The 18,942-nt window shown below is 38.8% G+C and overlaps 1 protein-coding gene across 1 annotated transcript in view; it reads right to left on the reverse strand.

Annotated features, from left to right (window-relative positions):
* The window catches only part of Tmem131 (transmembrane protein 131), a 156,356-nt gene that overhangs the window by 52,070 nt on the left and 85,344 nt on the right, over window positions 1-18,942 (reverse strand). The window contains 3 exon segments of the mRNA XM_038342315.1: window positions 1,349-1,471; window positions 2,632-2,748; window positions 18,728-18,851. Of these exon segments, the coding sequence (XP_038198243.1) occupies window positions 1,349-1,471; window positions 2,632-2,748; window positions 18,728-18,851 (364 nt within the window).

Raw genomic sequence — 18,942 nt, forward strand, 5'->3', positions numbered from 1 at the left:
CAATAACTATCAGAACTGTAAAATAATGAAAAGATAAACATCCTAAGACATATGTAACAATCCTAATAAAGATCAAAACACTTAGTTTCTGAGCTGAGAATGTATACACCTAGCATGTGCAAAGCCCTCAGTTTGAAACCCAGTACCACAGACAAAAAAGGGTTTCTGAGGGAGGGCTGAAGAGAGAGGCGGGTTAATGTGCATAAGGAACTGCACAGTTGGACGGAGGAACTTCTCATGGTCTAGAGTATGCAGGGTAGTTACTATGGTTGAAACAGCCATAAATCAAAAATCACAAGCACTCTTACCTACAGAGCCACCTCCCAAGTCCCTCTTCTAGAGTTTTCTACAAACAGAATAAACAGTATGTACTTTTATGTCTGGCCTAGTTTTTCTCCCCTTTTCAATGCAATTACTTTCAGATTTATCATGGTATATCAATAATTTGTTTCAATCTTTACGGTTGAATCAGCTTGCTTTCTGTTTTGTTCTTTAATTTTGAGACAGCTTTGCTCTAGGTGGTGTGAACTCACAATCCTCTCCTTTCAATATCGAGATTAGAAGTGTGTGCCTACTTGCCTGGTCTTACGGTTTCTTATACATTGACACACTGATGGATGTCTAGGTTATCACCAGTGTTTGACTACAATGTTGAGTGAAATAAACTTGCTGTAGATACTGACTGCGAACACCTGGTATAAACACTTGTCTTCTTTCTTTGGGGGTAAACATTAAGAAACAGAATGGGTAAGATGACAGGAGACTTTCCTTTAATAGCAGAGAACTCTCAATCTTAGAACAAATAAATTTCATTAACTTAAATAAATTTGGGGTAAAGTGGTAGAAAACTTTTGTTACCTATTTTATCACAAAAGTATTCCAGAAAGGAATAAAAGAGAACAGAGCATGCAAAATTCTAATGTAAGCTGAAAGGTTTTCTGCTTGCTTGCTTTTCTTTGTGTGTGCTGTGAAGGCAACACACTCTGCAGGCTCATGAGCTAAGGTCACCCACGGTACTGTCACCTACCATTTGGTACAACTGCACACAGCTGAGGAGCAGAATGCTTGTCTAGCAAGTACAAGGCCTACATCAACCCCTACCTTCAACAAACAGACAAGGAATAACTGGGAGAAGAGAAATTAAATTCAAAGAGAAGATAACTGGATAACAAAGTCTGAGAAAAATGGGCAATATTTAAACAACTGCAGACCAAGCAACATCTCTTCAGCCTACCAAATCTCTTACGATTTTACATAGTCTTGGTAACTGTGACAGACTGAGATGTTTATGCTAAGCATTAATTCCCACCAAAATGAGGATTAATTAAAATTATCTTCAGAAACTCACCTGTAAAGGCTCACTGTGAGGGTTGTGTATGTTTATTATGGGTGAAAAGCTGCTGTTTACAGGGACTCTGGCCCCAAGAAATGGCCTTAACCGATACGGATTTGGAACCCCAACACCAAATACCTGTTTCAAAGGGAAATAAGAAGTTTTTGAGTTGCTTTTTTAAACTATAATTTTCAATAGTTACAGCTCTACTTGATCTATGGAAAACAGTCAATCTAACTTTGATATGAGAATATTACCAGCTTCTAGAGATGATGGTGCAGATCTGCTTTACTCTGTATGTGCATCTAGAATGACCTCTGTAATACACTGGAAACTCAAGTGTGAACAGCCCTTCACGAGACCATGGGATATACACAGAGAAGCAACAGGGAGCTGAAAGATTTCCCACTGTAACTGTTAAGAAATGGAGCTGTGACTCAGACAATGCTCAGAAATGGCCCAGGCTCAGGTTAACTCCACACGGGAACACCTTACCTAAACTGACTAACAGGGAGAGGCAGCTATTCAAAAGACAAGTGTTTATTGTATATGATGTGCTAGGCACATACGGCTTAACAGTGAACACACTAAAACAGGCCTGTGCTCGTGGCACTTACTCTAGTACTCAGCAGATATCAAGAGAGATTCTTTCAGAATTTCTCTAATTATAGAGTAAGTCCCAGACTGTAGGAGCTGGAGAAGAGTGAGAGGTAGTTAGACAGACATCCTGTGAGCCAGAGAGATGACACTAGCTTGAGAAAGAGAAGGGGCAATGCTGAGGGAAGCAGACAGACTTGAGGAAAACCAGATATGAGAAAGTATAGCTGGTGGACTAGAATACAGCAGGCCACTGAGGTTCATCTCAACAACAACAACCTGATTATAACCCACAGAAAATACAGACTGACTCTGACCACCTGGGTCTGCTGATAATGCCTCGGGAGAGCCATGCCCTCCATTCTTGCAATAGTCTTCTCTTTAAGTCAACAAGTGTGGCCAGGGGTATAGCTAGGCGGTACAGTGTATATCTAGAATATGCAAGGGCCTCAATTCATTTCCTGGCACTAAAAACAAACAAACCACAACAAGAAGCATAAATAAATGGAAACAAACAAACAAACAAACAAGTAAAAAAAATAAAATGCAAACCCCATAGGGCGCAGTAAATGTAAGTACCCTAAGTCTAACATCCTCTTTTTTCTCTTCTCCCTGGAGTTTACTAAGTGAGTTCTTAAAGGCTATTAGATTTGCTGGCTACATCTGTGTACTGAAACGGAAGTTCAAGTTCTGGTTCTTACCTGGTAAGTGAACACCCCATGATTAGATGTGTTAATAAATAAAGTATTTTCCACATTTCCCACTACTCTTGCAAGAAAAACTACATCAAATGATGTGTTTCCTCCTGGAAGAATTTTCTGAAAAATAAAAGGAAATTAAATTGATTATCAAAAATGTCAGGGCATACTGACCATTAAACAGCTAAAGTTCTACAAAACAAACAAATCACTTCCATAAACTAGCTTTTTTCCTTTAAATATTTAGCTTTAAGTTAGTCATATTCTTGTAAAATGGAAAAATAATAAAACATGTTTTTATTACCTACCTTCATCCTTTACTAGCCTAAAGCCCTGTTCAACATATAGATCCCTTGGACTCTGTTCATTCAAAGGTCACTAGACTGGAATAAGGAACCTAATTATACACTGTTAGCTTCTTCACGATCAGATAACCAAACAGCCTCAAGGCTGAAGCTGAACTTGTTATACAGATGTACTGTTGTACTACAAACAAGAAACTTGGGCCCCAATCCCCAACCTCTGCCATTTGTCCATATGACGTAAGAAATGTCACTGCAACTTAAGGTAGGAAAGAAAAAACTCACTATTACTTCCTGTATACCAAGAATGTCATCATAATCAGTAACAAAAATTTTATTACAACAAGGTAATAGAGGATATTTCATGAAATTCAAGACTAAGGCTATAGTTTTGCCTGCAATGCAGCCTTAAGGAACATTTAATATGTAAAACTATCATCTCTCTCATTCTGCTTCTATTGTGAGAACTCTAAAATGTTATCCAAATTATAGCTCACAGCATATGGCACCGAGACTCTGGCTTGATCCTAGGATGACAAAGGCTAGAATGATTCCTTTTGCATTATCAGTAGGAAAGGCCAGGAAAAAAGAAAACTTAACTTTTTAAAAAAACTGTCACACACAATGTATGGATGACAAACGTGTCCAAATAGAGAAGGAATGTAAACACTGGCTCACCACAGCAGAGATGGGAAGACAATAGGGCTATCATACAAGAGGGCAAAAAGAACTCATCCAAACTTTCACACATTGTTAAAAGCTGAATGTGGGCTCAAGTGGAGTATAGCACCCCTAAAAGTGTAACAAAAGAGGGATTCACACCTGATCCTGAATTTATTAAGAATTCATTAATTAATAAAGGTGATGGCACACGCTTTTAATCCCGGCACTCGGGAGGCAGAGACAGGCAAATGTCTGTTGAGTTTGAGGCCAGCCTGGTCTACAAGAGCTAGTTCCAGAACAGGTTCAATAGCTACAGTGAAACCTTGTCTCAAAAAAACAAAACAAAACAAAAAGGAACGAACTTAGGTCTTGTGAATGTCCTACAACACAATTCTAAATAAGCCACTGGCTATTTAAGTAGACGCACAGTAATATAAATATTTTGAATTGATTTGAAATGAAAATACAACATATTACAATGTATAAGCAGCAGCTAAACAATCATTAGAAGGAAATTTATAACATTACACATTTATTTTGAACATAAAGATCTCAATTCAACAATTTATATTTCTGCTTTGAGAAATACAGTAAATGAAATCCAAAGTAAGCAAAAATAAAGTTAGGTAACATCTGATGAACTACAAAGCAGGAACTAGTCACTAAAATAAATGAAAGCTGGTACGTCAGAGCTCAAAACTGAATTAAAACTTCTATACAGAATGAGTGAAAAAAAGAGAAAAGAATACATGGGAATCTAAAACATGAATGGTATTATACAAGCTTTAGTTCTAGATGATAAACTATATACACATCTATACACTGTATACTATAGAAGGATAAAGGAATATAGGGCTCCTCTAAGAAAGATGGGAAAGTAGTATCCACTTCTGTGCAGTCAGAAGGAAAAATATCTGGTTAACAAAACATAAGACTATTCCATACCAATAGAGGTTATGAAACCAGTAAAGGGCCATGGGAGGAGAGGAGCTTTCAAAGGAGGAGAATAGAATACTGCTGTGGGACAATGGTCTCGTACCCTGTAAAGACTTGTCACTTGTATTGCTTTAATAAAATGTTGATTGGCCAGGAACCAGGAAGGAAGTATAGAGGTGGGGTGACCAGAACAGGAGAATTCTGGGAAGAGGAAAGGCTCAGTCTGCAGCTGTCACTCAAAAACAGAGGAAACAAGATGAGACTGCCTCGCTGATAAAAGGTACCAAGCCATGTGGCTAACACAGACAAGAATTATGGGTTAATGTATGATGTAAGAGTTAGTTAATAAGGCCGGACAGTGGTGGCACACGCCTTTAATCCCAGCACTTGGGAGGCAGAGGCAGGCGGATCTCTGTAAATTTGAGGCCAGTCTGGTCTACAAGAGCTACTTCCAGGACAGGCTCAAAAGCTACAGAGAAACCCTGCCTTGAAAAAAACCAAAAAGATTTAGTTAATAAGAAAGCCTGAGCTAGTAGGCCAACCAGTTTATAATTAGTGTAGGCCTCTGTGTGTTTCTTTGGGACTGAATGACTGCAGACTGTGCTGGGCAGAAACCTCTGACAACAAATGGTGCCCAACGTGGGGAACTATATCCACATAAAACCTGAGAGAGCTTGGGAAGTCATTCTGGACACAAAAGAACAAAGTATGGCTTCTCAGTGGCAGCATTTTCTTGGGTGGGCTCTGTTTGCTAAAGCAAGCATGTGTCATTTAAGAGAGGCTTCCTGACTCAGCTTTAGCTATTAAAAACCTTGCAGCTCTTTTAAGAGGCCCAACTACCAAACACTTAAAAGGTGTTTATTAGCAGTTGACAGCATGCTTCTTGGTGGTGGCAGGGACCTTGAAACTCCACAGATTTCTGGCAATAAACATGGCTCCCACCAGTACTTCTGCCATGAAGCTAGACTCTCAAAAAGCTAAGGAATGGGGTGGATCCAACTGTCAAAGCCACAGCTTTAATCCTAGCCTTATTGCTTAACAAATTAAAGACTCATGTGGCTAGAAAAAGATATACAGTAAAGATGGATTCAGATTTAAAAAAAAACTTCTAAATGGTTTATAGTGTCATACATCTACAGTACTTTCACTTGCATATACTATTGTGCTGCCATATAAAAAGAAAAATATTGAAGATATTCTATATTTTATATATAGGTTTATGTATTGTTGGGGATGTTTATGCTGTGCTGTTTTGGACAAAATAAAAGAATTCTGTTTTGAGGCAAAAAAAAATATATGTAGGCTTGGGAGAGAAAAGAAAAAGGATAATATTCTTAAAAAAATAAAAAGAAAAAGAGAGTAGTTGGGTATGGTGGCACACACCTTTAATCCCAACACTTGGGAGGCAGAGTCAGGCAGATCTCTGAGTTCAAAAACAGTCTGGTCTACAGAGTCAGTTCCAGGACAACCAAAGAAACACAGAGAAACCTCATCTCAAAAAACTAAAAATTAAAAATAAAAAATAGAGTTTAAAATAAAGCCATGTAAAGATGGAAAATATACAGAGAATCTGGATACTGTATGTAATTGTGTTGTCTTTGAATTGTTTGATGGCTGAGGAAGGAGCAACAGATGGTAAAAGACATTATAAATGCTGCTGGATTAATATAACATATATTTTGAAAATGCTTTGACTTCAAAATTTAAGTCAAAAAATATGTTACTTTGGAAAAGTGGTTTTGCTTTTGTTTCAACAGGAAATGAGAGGCTGTAGATTCATTCTGGGTTAAGAAATATCAGGTGTTATCAAGAAAGACCCCCCCCCCCGCCCGCCACGCGCGAAGAATCTCCAATAGGAGCAAATGGCCCAGATGATAAAACATTTCAGAGGATCTCTGTTGGAGTTTCCTCTAAGTTATACATCCAGAAAAGTCTCAAGACTGCTGGCTGAGATGATCAAACCTCACATAATACTTCAGCTAGGTCTTGAGCATAATCCTAAATTTTCTTTAGGTCTCCATAAGATTATCAGCACCCCCAATCAGTAGGAAGAAGTCTAGAAAACTACACCCACATTCCCAGAAAAAATGGATTGTGGATGTTTGTCTTTATTTAGAGTGTTGGTTACAAGTTGTTATGGATAATGCTCAACAAAGGAGATCAGAATCAGAGTTCTTGTTTTGAAAAAAATGTAGGGGGGATGCTGTGAGACAATGGTCTTGTACCCTGTAAAGACTTGTCACGTGTATTGGTTTAATAAAATGCTGATTGGTCAGTAGCCAGGCAGGATGTATAGGCGGGACAACCAGAATAGGAGAATTCTGGGAAGAGGAAAGGTTCAGTCTGTAGTCATCATTCAGACACAGTGGAAGCAAGATGAGAATCCCTTGCTGATTAAAGGTACCAAGCCATGTGGCTAAAGCAGACAAAAATTATGGGTTAGTGTATGATTTAAGAGTTAGTTAATAAGAAAGCCTGATCTAATAGGCCAACCAGTTTATAATTAATGTAGGCCTCTGTGTGTTTCTTTGGGACTGAATGGCTGCAGGACCAGGCAGGACAGAAACGTCTGTCAACAGAACAAACACATCAGGGAAATAAATGGGGGAAGGGAATAATGGAACAGCAAGGATTAAATGGAGTGGAAGTAGAAGGGCAGGGTACAGGAAGAGAAATGGGGAGGGATAACTAACACTGAAAGCCCTTTGAAAAAGCCATATGGAAACCCACTACTGTAGAAGCGTCTTAAAATACATACATATATGCATATAAATAGTTTAAATGGAGTTACACTATAGTGTGAACAGCACCCTAACTAGACACCACATGCCTGCAAGTTAAAAACTCTGGCACCAGTAATGGGATACCTCTTTTTGAGTTTATTGGCCAGCGGGGTTCCATAAACCCCCAAATGTTACAAGGTATTACCAATGTTCTTGGTCATTATCCAGAGTTTGATGGCAAGACCCTATTGCTAAGATACCCCATTCTTGAGTCATGGAATATGGAAAAATCTAGCTGGTACTCACCTGGAAGCTGAATCCCTACTGGCTAGCTTTCACAGTGTTGGAAAGTGCTATGCACACTATCAGAGAAGAAAAGTAACCATTAATGTCATCCAGCTGTGAACCCTGCAAGCTACAATAATGACGGGTCTGACAAGTTACGCTCAGTGCACCAGTGGCATGAATGTTATGGAAATAACCAACTGCTTTATGCTTTAATCTAATCAGGCCTTCTCCGTGAGATGGAACCCACACCTGGCAATGTTAAAGGGGCCAAGAACCTGTAGTTAGATAGGACACAGGCCCTAGAAGAGAACCTACTACTGTTCTGCTAAATGACAGTGTAACGTAAGTGTCTAATTGCAGTTGATGGCATTTATCACAGAGACCCTCACCTGGTCAACCTTCGGGCAGTAAGACTGGGGAGTGCTCAGTCCTAAAGGGGCTCTCCAAATCCCAAGGCGAAGGGATCTTTAAGGAGAGGGGATGGAAAGAGTTTAAGAGACAGAGGGGATAGATAATTCAAGGAAACAGTTTTCTGGACACAACAGGGCAGTGCAAATATGAACTCAAAGAGATTTTAACAGCAAACACAAGATCTATGTAAGCTTGAGTCAGACAAAATCCCAAGATGGAGAGGAGATGGGCACAAAATCCTACCATGAGCTGTTGAGCTATAGGTAATTTATATCTGCTGCAGGAGGAAGAGTCAGTTTTCTTTTATGGTGTAACCCCTGGTAGGTCAATCATTCTCTAAGGGAGTTTTTACTCCTAAGACTAGTTGGGCAATATAAACTAAATTTGAAGAGTTCAAAAACAAACAAACCAACATGCCAAGTTGGGTGGACAGGGAGGTGAGGGTAGATCTGGGAGGGGTGGTTGGGGCAAGTATAATAAACATTCATTGCTCAAAATCCCAGCACTTGGGAGGCAGAGGCAGGCAACTCTGTGAGTTGGAGGCCAGCCTGGTCTACAAGAGCTAGTTCTAGGACAGGCACCAAAGCTATACAGATAAACCCTTGTCTCAAAAAAACCAAAAGAATTGATAAAAGTATTATTTTAAAAAGGAGACTGTTGCAAAGAGAGAAAGAAAGGACAGTCCTGAAGCCCACAGGAGTGACAAGACAAAGAGAGAAAGGAAGGACAGTCCTGAAGCCCACAGGAGTGACAAGACAAAGAGAGAAAGGACAGTCCTGAAGCCCATAGGAGTGACAAGACAGGAGAAAGTGCAGGGAAACAGAAGGGTTGCCATGGAAAAGAAGCAAGTCACAGTTCACAGAGCTGCATCGCTATCGGTGCGGAGTGGAACAGAAACCTCATCTGTAAGGTAAAGCAGGAGGCCTAGGTGAAAAGAAGTGTCAGTCCTATCCACAGGACAAGACCACAGCTTTCACAAGTCTCAAACCTAATTATGGGTCTTCCTGAGACAGTGACTTCTCTAACAGGATGGGTCAGCAGTAAAGAGGAGTTCTCCAGGATCAGAGGGCTGTGCCCAGTAGCTACCTGTAGAAGCAACCTACTGTTTATAACAAAGTGTCCCTGGAAGCTTGAACATCCAGAATTCATCACGAGAGAGACAGGCACTGGGGACTGAGACGTGCAGGCAGCATGCTCGTCAGGGCAGTGGGTGGACAGAACTCTAGAGGCACCTATCCGACACGAGGTTCAAAGCTGTAGAATCCAATCAGGACACTATCCAACATTGCAGCCTTGCCTCCTCTCTTAAGACAGTGTTTCTTTGTTGATTTCTCAATGTATACACCAGGCTAGTTGGCCTGTGAGCTTCCAGAGATTCCTCTATCTCTAGCTCCCATCTCCCTTCAGGGGTGCTAGAATTAGACTCATACTATATGATCAGTTTTTATTTGAGTTCTGGGGATTTGAACCCAGATCCTCATATGCAAGTGTTTTACCCGCTGAGTCATTTCCCCAGTCTAACTTTTCTTTATTTATTCTAATTTCTTATTCTTTCCTCTTCCCTTCATAACGTTTCTCTACTCTTCTTCTTTTTCCTTTTGTTTATCTAACTTTGCTTCAACTTCCTCCTTTCTCTGCCTCTCCCTTTACCTTATCCATTTATTATTTTCATTTATTCTAAATAATTAAAAAAATTATAGACTTATTATGTATATGAGTGTTTTGCCTGTATGTCTGTCATTAACTACCTGTATGCCTAGTGCCCAATGAGGTCAGAAGAGGGCATCAGAGTCTCTAGAGTGGGAGTTATCGATGGTAAAGCAGTCATGTGTCAGTGCTGGGAACTAAACCCAGGTTCTCTGCAAGAGCAACAAGTGCTTTAAACCACTGAGCCATCTGTCCAGCCCCACCCTAATTTTTAACTTCAAAGCTAACTCTCCATTAGTTTTGTCAAGCTTTATTTAGAGGCACATAGTGATATACAGGTGGGTTTACTTTATTTAGTGGTACATAGTGATATACAGGTGGGTTTAGTTTATTTAGTGGTACATAGTGATATACAGGTGGGGTTTACTTTATTTAGTGGTACATAGTGATATACAGGTGGGGTTTACTTTATTTAGAGGTACATAGTGATATACAGGTGGGGTTTACTTTATTTAGTGGTACATAGTGATATACAGGTGGGGTTTACTTTATTTAGAGGTACATAGTGATATACAGGTGGGGTTTACTTTATTTAGAGGCACATAGTGATATACAGGTGGGTTTACTTTATTTAGTGGTACATAGTGATATACAGGTGGGTTTACTTTATTTAGTGGTACATAGTGATATACAGGTGGGGTTTACTTTATTTAGTGGTACATAGTGATATACAGGTGGGGTTTACTTTATTTAGAGGTACATAGTGATATACAGGTGGGGTTTACTTTATTTAGAGGTACATAGTGATATACAGGTGGGGTTTACTTTATTTAGTGGTACATAGTGATATACAGGTGGGTTTTACTTTATTTTAGATCTATTTCTTCTACTTGCATGACTTAGTGTTACAGTTGCTACATTGGTTCACCTAGAGACAGAACTCTCAGGCACAGGGCGCTCACTAAAATGAAAAGCAAATAAAACAGGAAAAGACAGCATAACAAGCAGATGCACAAATTGCAGCACAAAGGCACAAGAACCATGAAAAAAAAGTAAAGAAAGATAACTCCTCCAAACGATCACAATTCCTCAACAGTCAGAACCAGATACTGAAGTGGCTAAAACACCTGACAGATATCTTAAAAGCAAAACACCCTAGAGGATCAATCATACAAATGAGTGAAGTATGGAAATTAATCCTAGATCAAAAGAGAAAAAACAGCCACAGAAAAGAGAAAATGAGCAAAGGGAAGTGAAAACCAGCATGGAAACTGAGATTTAGAAAACCAAAGAGTTATTGGAAAAGGAAAGCTCCATCAATCAAATAACAAACACTGTGCAAAGTGTCCTGACAGACTTGCCCAAGTAGAAGTTAGAATATCGGGGTAGAACACAAGGTTGAGGAAACACCATATTCAAACATTCCGAAAGAAATAAACAAGCTTGATCGCAAAGACCAAGAACTCCAGAATATGATTAAGAGACTAAACCTAAGAATCCTTGAGGTAAAGAATTGGAGATGGAGAGAGAACTTACTTGATAAAATTATAGCAGAAAATTTCCTAAGTCTAGAGAAAGAAGTGGACAACTAAATGCAAGAGATTCTTCAAGTCTAAGCGGAAACAACCAGAGAAGCATGCTTCATAACATATTGTTAAGATGCCAAAAACACAAAGCAGAGAAGATACAGTAGAGCTGGGGGGGGGGGGGGGGGGTAGACGGACAAGTTTACAGCATGAAACTCTGAATAAGTATCAGATCTTACTTGAGCAGCCCCATGGTAAGAAAAGCGCAGGACAAATACTTCAAGCCTATGATTACGTTTAGCAGAGCTCTCTTTCAAAATTGATGAAGAAATTAGGACATTTCAAGCACAAACTAAGGTAGTTTATGACCACTAGGCCAGAGAGGAAAGAAAAGCTAAAGCATTATAATTCCATAAGAGGAACAGATGAACACCAGAGAGCTAGGAAGGACTTCATCATGTCCAGACTAAGTAAGCCAGGAAACCATTGATACTAACAGAAACAAAGAAAAGTCAAATAATAACTTCCCAAATTATCTCTTAATAACAACCTTAAATGTTAATGGCCTCAATGCATCAATAAAAAGACTCAGGTTAACTAGACTGAAAAAATTCAACTATATGTTGTCTACAAGAACCATACTTTACTGGAAAAGACACAGAAGTTTTTAAATTTATCAGCCAAACAGAAGCCAGTGTAACTATTTTGACAGGTGATAGAGTTCAAAGTAAAATCTGAAGTAATTAAAAAAAAGGACATTACATACTAATAAAAGGCATAGTTCTTAATCCCAGCACTTGGGAGGCAGAGGCAGGTGGAACTCTGTGAGCTCAAGGCCAGCCTGGTCTACAAAGTGAGTTCCAGGACAGCCAGGGCACAGAGAAATCCTGTCTAAAAAAAGAGAAAGAAAAAGAAAAAGAAAAACCAAACAAACAACAAACATATAATTCATCAAGAAGATATAATAATTGTAAATACCTATGTACCACATTTTGTGGCTCCAGGTTTCATAAAAAAAAAAATCACAAGTGGGCATTAGATCCTGATACAAAGAGGGTATAACTTTCAAATCTCACTTTCTTATTTATATATTTATTTAATGTGAATGGGTGTTTTGCCTGCATATATGCCCATACACCACCTGTATGCAGAGCCCATAGAGGCCTGAAGACTCCTTTGGGATGGGAGTTACAGAGAGTTGTGAGCTGCCATTTGGATGCTAGGAATCGAACCCAGGTTCTCTGGGAAAGCAGCATGTGCTCTTAACCACTGAGCTATCTCTTTAACATTACCCTGCCCACCATCTTTAACCACTGAGCCATCTCTTTAACACTACCCTGCCCACCATCTTTAGACAGGTCATTCAAACAAGAACCAACAAAGAAAACGGAGTTAAATTACACCACAGACCAAATGGACTTAATAGCGGTCTGTAGGATATTCTATTCAACAGAAAGGAAATACATTTATTCAACAGCCTATGGTACCTTCTCCAAAACAGATATATAGTAGGTCTCAATGTAAATCTTAAAGACAAAATAATCAAAATAATTTCTTTTAAAAGCTTGAAATTATGTCTATTTATTTAGTATGTGGATATGTGTACACCATGACACATAAGTGGAAGTCAAGAGCTGGTGTCTTTTCTTCCATCATGCGTGCCCAGGAGATCATTCTGAGTTGGACTTTAAAACAATTTCTTGCATCTTATATACAGTAGAATAAAAGTAGAAATCAGGGAAACTACAGAAACCCATAACAGTACTTGGATACTAAGAAACACTCTTAAATGACCAGTAGGTCACTGAATTCATTTTGGGGAGGAATTGTACCTGATAATTCCCTAGAATCAATGAAGCAAAAGTATAATTCTAACTAACCAAAAACCTTTGGGATATAATCAAGGCAGTTTTAAGAGGAAAGTTTAAAACTATGAGCTCATATATTTAAAAAATTGTAGAGGAGGCTGGAACTCTGGCCCCAGCAGCTGAAGGCACTTGCTGCCCTTGTAGAGGACTCGGGTTTCTAGTACCTACATGATGGCTCACAACTGTCTAGAGCTCTAGTCTCAGGGGATAACATCCTCTTCTGCCCTCATGAGCACCAGGCATGCTCATGATGCAGACATGCATGGAAACATTCACACACAATATATAAAAATAAATAAATCTTTAAAAAATTAGAGACCTCAAATAAACATGTATATATGTATAATGTATATGTATAATGATGTACCTCAAAAGTCTTTAAAAAAAAACACGAACAAATCAAAGCTAAAGGCAGTAGATAGCAAGAAAGAATAAAGATCAGGGTGGAAATTAAGGAAAATGGAGACTAAAATAACTATATATAGAGTCAGTTTAGAGTTGTCACTTCTTGAAAAGTAAACAACATTGATAAATCCCTAGCCAGTCTAACCAAAAGAGAGAGAAGATCCAAACTAACAAATTTAGAGATGAAAGGGGGGATGTCACAAGAGATTCTGATGAAATCCAGAGAACCAATGGGGAATACTTTGAAACCTTTATCATAAATCTGAAGAAAAATTAATTCATACATACACCAAGAAAATATAAATAATTTAGATCTATAACAAGCAACAATACTGAAGCAGTAATAAAGACACCCCCAACACTGCGACATACAGGCATAGACAAGGACTTTGTAAGAGGCTGCCAATAGCACAGCAAGTAACTCCAATGATTATCAAATGACTGCATGAACTTAAAACAATTACCAGAGTGAAGGCATACCCTATAGAATGGATAAAAATCGTTACTAGTTTAAACACTGAACAGAGAATATCTGGATTTATAAGGAACTACAAACAAACAACCCAAAAGGACAAATCATCTAGCCAATAAATGCTTACCGAACTGAATAGTCTTTTCTAAAAAGAAATTTAGTCAATAAATGTTTGGCAGTGTTCAATACCTTTAGCCATTAGGAAAATACAAATTACAACTGCTGTGAGATTCCATCTCACCCGAGTCAGAAAAACAACAAGAAATTCTGGTGTGGATGGATGCAGAAGAGATTAAGATGTATACGCTGTCTGTGAGAATGAAAATGGTTGTAGCTATTAGGGAAATCAGACTAAACTAACATTTGATACCACTGCTGGGTTTTTTATCTAAGGGAGTCTCAGCACACCAGAGAAACTAGCACGGCCGTGTTTACTACTTTGCTATTCACAACATCCAAGATAGGGAATCAGCCAGGCTGTCTGCCAAGGAGGGAGTGGATGAAAAAATGTGGTATATATACATAATGAAGTTTTATTCAGCTGTAAAGGAAAATGAATTAATGACATTTGCAAGAAAATGGATGTAACTGAAAAGCATCATGGTATGTGAATAAAGTCTAATTATATATGTTTAAAATTGTCATAAAGAATTGATCATGTCAACTTCTTCCCTGCAAGAAAGGGCATTATATACATCTCCATGCCCATACATTTAATAACTAGAAGAACTGGAAAGACTCACTCAGAGTCTGGTAAATTCAGCAAAACATACATAAGATACCACAGGTGACCAGAACATTTCTACATCTGCTTTCTCCCCTTACTCTTCTGTTTTTGATCAATGGTGACTCTTTTAAAATAAGCTTTAACATTCCATTCTTCTGCATACGCTCTTCTGCTGTTTTCGCATTTTAGAAAGGACAGAAGCCAAGGTCTCATACAATGTGCAGGGCACCTCACAACCTGAGAACCCTCTTCCTCCCGGGTTAGCTTTCATATCAGTGTCTCTGCACTACCTAATCTTTTGGGACTGCTCTTCTCTCGTCTCCATTCATTCGAGTCTCTGGTCAAACTGCCTACTATTTAAAACACAATCCCCCTTAACAATAAACCCTTTATTCCACTGCTTTTCTTTTTCTTAGATCATGCTGTCTTCTAAAGTCTCATAAAGTATATTTATTATATCTGCTGAAGTCACCAAACCCCCTTTAGGGGCAAGTACCATGAGCAGTGATCTCTTGTTTGTTCAGTGATAAATCCTGGTAATATCTGTTAAATTAATAAATTTGTTGCTTCTATATAGGTGGTAAAGCTGATTTTTAAATTTATATTTCCTTAAAAGTTGTAAATTATAAAAGTAGTAAGGGCTTACAGCAACGATGTGTGAAGAAGAGATAAATGATCTCTCTCTTTTCTAATAGGTTTTTTGAGACAGGGTTTCTCTGTGTAGCTTTAAAGTCTGTACTGGAACTAGCCTTTGTAGACCAGGCTAGCCTTGAACTCACAGAGATCCACCTGCCTCTGCCTCCTAAATGCTGGGATTAAAGGCGTGCGCCACCACCACCCAGCCAAGGTTAATGTTCTCAGGTCATTCTACACCAGTATAGCTATCTATTTACCCTGGCTCTTACTGACATACCGAAACCCACAGAAACCTTTGTTGTTCATAAAATGGTGCATACTGTGCTACAATATGCTTTTCTTACAGAGAACACACTGTATATTGGTTTCTAGCAACAGACACTGGTTTCCTTATCTGTACAATACCCTACACACTAGCAGATGTGCTATAACATCATATGTGCTCAATTCCCAACAATATGCATGGATATCGGAGTTTAACCTAAAATGGAATAAATATTTAGGCTTCTACACCTAATTAAAAATAATCATTAATGCTCACAATAGCCTTCAACCCATGAGATTATTTAAAGTATAATAAGGTAGCTTAAATTTTTTGCATTTTATCTATAAACTGAAACATTTTTATTAATTATATTTGCCTGAAAATTTAACTGAAATATAGCTATACAGAACTTAGTCTTTTAAATAATTCTTCTTTTTCCCTATTTTCTATGGGTTGGTTAATACAGAGATGGTATTGGGTAGAAAAAAAAAGATTTTTCCCCCAAGAAATAAGATGTGATGGGGGATTCTGAGGGTGTTCATAATGGAAGGGTGTGTTTTCCTGGGTATGAGGAACACTTTTCATTCCCCCACATGGCTTTTACTATAGGTCCGAAACTGAGGAGGTAGGGAAATGAGGTCATTCTACCCTGTCTCTCCCCTTCACACCTGAGATTCTGGAGTCTGTCTTACCATGAGAAAAAAAGAAAGCACAAGGGACAAGAGGAAAGTGAAAAAAAAAAAAAAAAACCCACCAATTTTGGCGATCTTTTGGGGGGGAGTTGATCTTCTTAAAGCTGAACCTAAAGGCATCTACAGCGAGACTGCGACGGCTGTCATGACAGTCACTGCTCAGTTCCACTTCCTGGAACTGACTCTGACTACACACACAATTTATCTTTTCAAGGAATTTCCACAAAGTCTGTTCTCTACATAAAATTCATCAGCAGAAATATTCTCTGGGAGAGAGTCTAGATCAGAAGTGCCAAAATGGCAGAAAAAAAAAAGCTTATGCTATGTAGTCTACCCTGTCTTTCTAAAATTCAACTCACTTCCAATGTGGGAAAATTGGGAGATACATAAAGATTCTTATTTCTGACTTGCCTTGAAAAATCAGAACTGCACAACTCCCACAAGACAGTCAAGTAAAGCCATGTTGGAGCTGCTCAACTGGACGGATTGTATGCTCCCAAACCCCGCAGCCCCAGGGTTGTTTACCTAGTCCAGTAACAGTTGCCAACTCCTGGTCTAGACATTGGATGAAGTGAAAGGATGAAAGCAGTGCCCTCGGCCAAGGTAAGCTGGAGACTTAGAAACAGCAAAGGATCACTTGAATTAGTGAAGCCAGTCAGCAAATTATTAACTATTCATTTATCTAAGTATAGCACAATCAAGCCACTAGTTTAAGGTTGTTTCCATTTTCCCTTGCCTTCCAACCTAGCATGTATGCATACTGGTGGTACATGACATCTCGGTCTATGCACATGCGCGCACACACACACACACACACACACACACACACACACACACACACGGGGAGGGGAAGAGGGAGAGGGGAGGGAGGAAGAGGGAGAGAGAGAATGAGCACAGGTGTTATAATGCCACAGCAAAGTATGAGGCAAATCACTGGGCAAACTAGACTCATAGAAGGCTCTTGTAAGTTACTCATGTTACTCATAACCAAAGCAAAACCCTCTGAGCCCTACCTCATACTTTATATACTCATGTCTCCCTTGGTATTAGAATTTTGTTATTTGTCTTGAGACCACTGATACATTAATAAAAAAAAATGTGAAATATCTTTTAGGAAAAAGCAAGAATAACTCAAGGAAAATTTAAGAAATACTTTAAGAAAAGGGGTATTTTCCATGAAAATTACAAAGAAATTAAGCTTTTATTATCAAAAGCAATATGCTGACTTTCAAACCCTTTATTCTGAAAATACTTCAAAAATGGAGGTAGAAAAAACTTAAACCACAGCCATTTTTTAACCACAGGAGCTGCTAATAAAAACACATGACAAAACAGGATTTTAAAGAGGAGAAATGTAAAACACTTAACAACTAATATGAAAATTACCCAGTAGTTTATAAATGTCTTATGTGTTACAAAATACGTTCATTTTCTTAGTCACTGCCCTTCAATAGTTAACAAAACCCTGGGAAGATGAAATTAGAATCCATTTATTTACTTTCTCGTTTTAATGAAATTCCTATTCACTATTTTGGAAGCCTACACATTAAAACATAATATATCTCCTAATTTAAAAAAAAAAGTCCTTCAGTTCCTTCCTTTTTCTGTTGTTTTGAGCAGAAAGGCTCTTTCATGAATAACCGCCACACATCTTACTACCCGCATCATGGGTAAGAACTTGGAGGATGCACATGGCACACAGAACTCCACCATGATCGTGACTATGGTGACCACAATGACTGTGGTTGTCTATTGTAAAAGGGACTTTGCAGGTGTATCACAGGTCAGCTGACTATCTCAGTGGTCCTGACCCAATGTCATAAGTTTACTTCACTAGTGGCAGATGCAGTAGCCAGGGAGATAAGAAGCACAAGGAGGGAATGCCATGTTGCTGCTGGCTTACAAAAATGGAAGAGCCCATGGGAGCATTAAGCTCAGTGAGGGCCTGATCAGCAAGAAAATAGGGGCTTCCATTCTGCAATCAAAAATGACTTAATTCCACTAAAGACTTGAATGAGTACAGAGGTGCATTTCCTCTCAGAGTCTCTAGGCAAAGAGGGACTGAGCCCAGGCTATCTTAATTCATTTTTCCCTCCTAAAGACAGGGTTTCTCTGTAGCTTTGGAACCTGTCCAGGAACTCGCTCTGTAGACCAGGCTGGCCTCAACTCATAGAGATCCGCCTGCCTCTGCCTCCTGAGTGCTGGGATTAAAGGCGTGTACCCCCACTGCCTGGTGCCATCGTAATTCTTATGATATAGTGAGCACCACTTCACTGGCCTTACAAACTGTTCCTAGTGAACACTAGCCTAAGCCATCCAGTTCCGGCTAACTTAGTACACAGCAACAGAACCTCCACTCAGTGCTGAGGACCCGCTTGTAGAACTGGCTACTAGAAAGTTAGGTTTTCCAGAAAGGAGACAAACTGACATCTAAGAAAGTAAGGAAATTTAACTTTAACTATAGCAAAGTAAACTTAGTAAAAATGCAGAACTTCCATTTCAAACAAGAGAGATACCAACCACAGTGGAAAAGCTTACCCTATTTTGAAAAAATGATGCATGGAAATGTGATGTTGTAGCAGATATTGATACTAAAGTAATAGTTTCTTCAGAACTAGGATTATGTAAGTAGACTTTTTCCATTTTTGGCATTCCAACTGGCCTGCAAAAATAAAAAGAAAACTGTCAGAAATAATTCAAAGATACTTCTAACTTTTAGGATAATCATTAGCTGCTTAAAAGCCAAACATAAA

This window comes from Arvicola amphibius, chromosome 9 (assembly GCF_903992535.2).
Source record: "Arvicola amphibius chromosome 9, mArvAmp1.2, whole genome shotgun sequence".
Classification (NCBI taxonomy): domain Eukaryota; kingdom Metazoa; phylum Chordata; class Mammalia; order Rodentia; family Cricetidae; genus Arvicola; species Arvicola amphibius.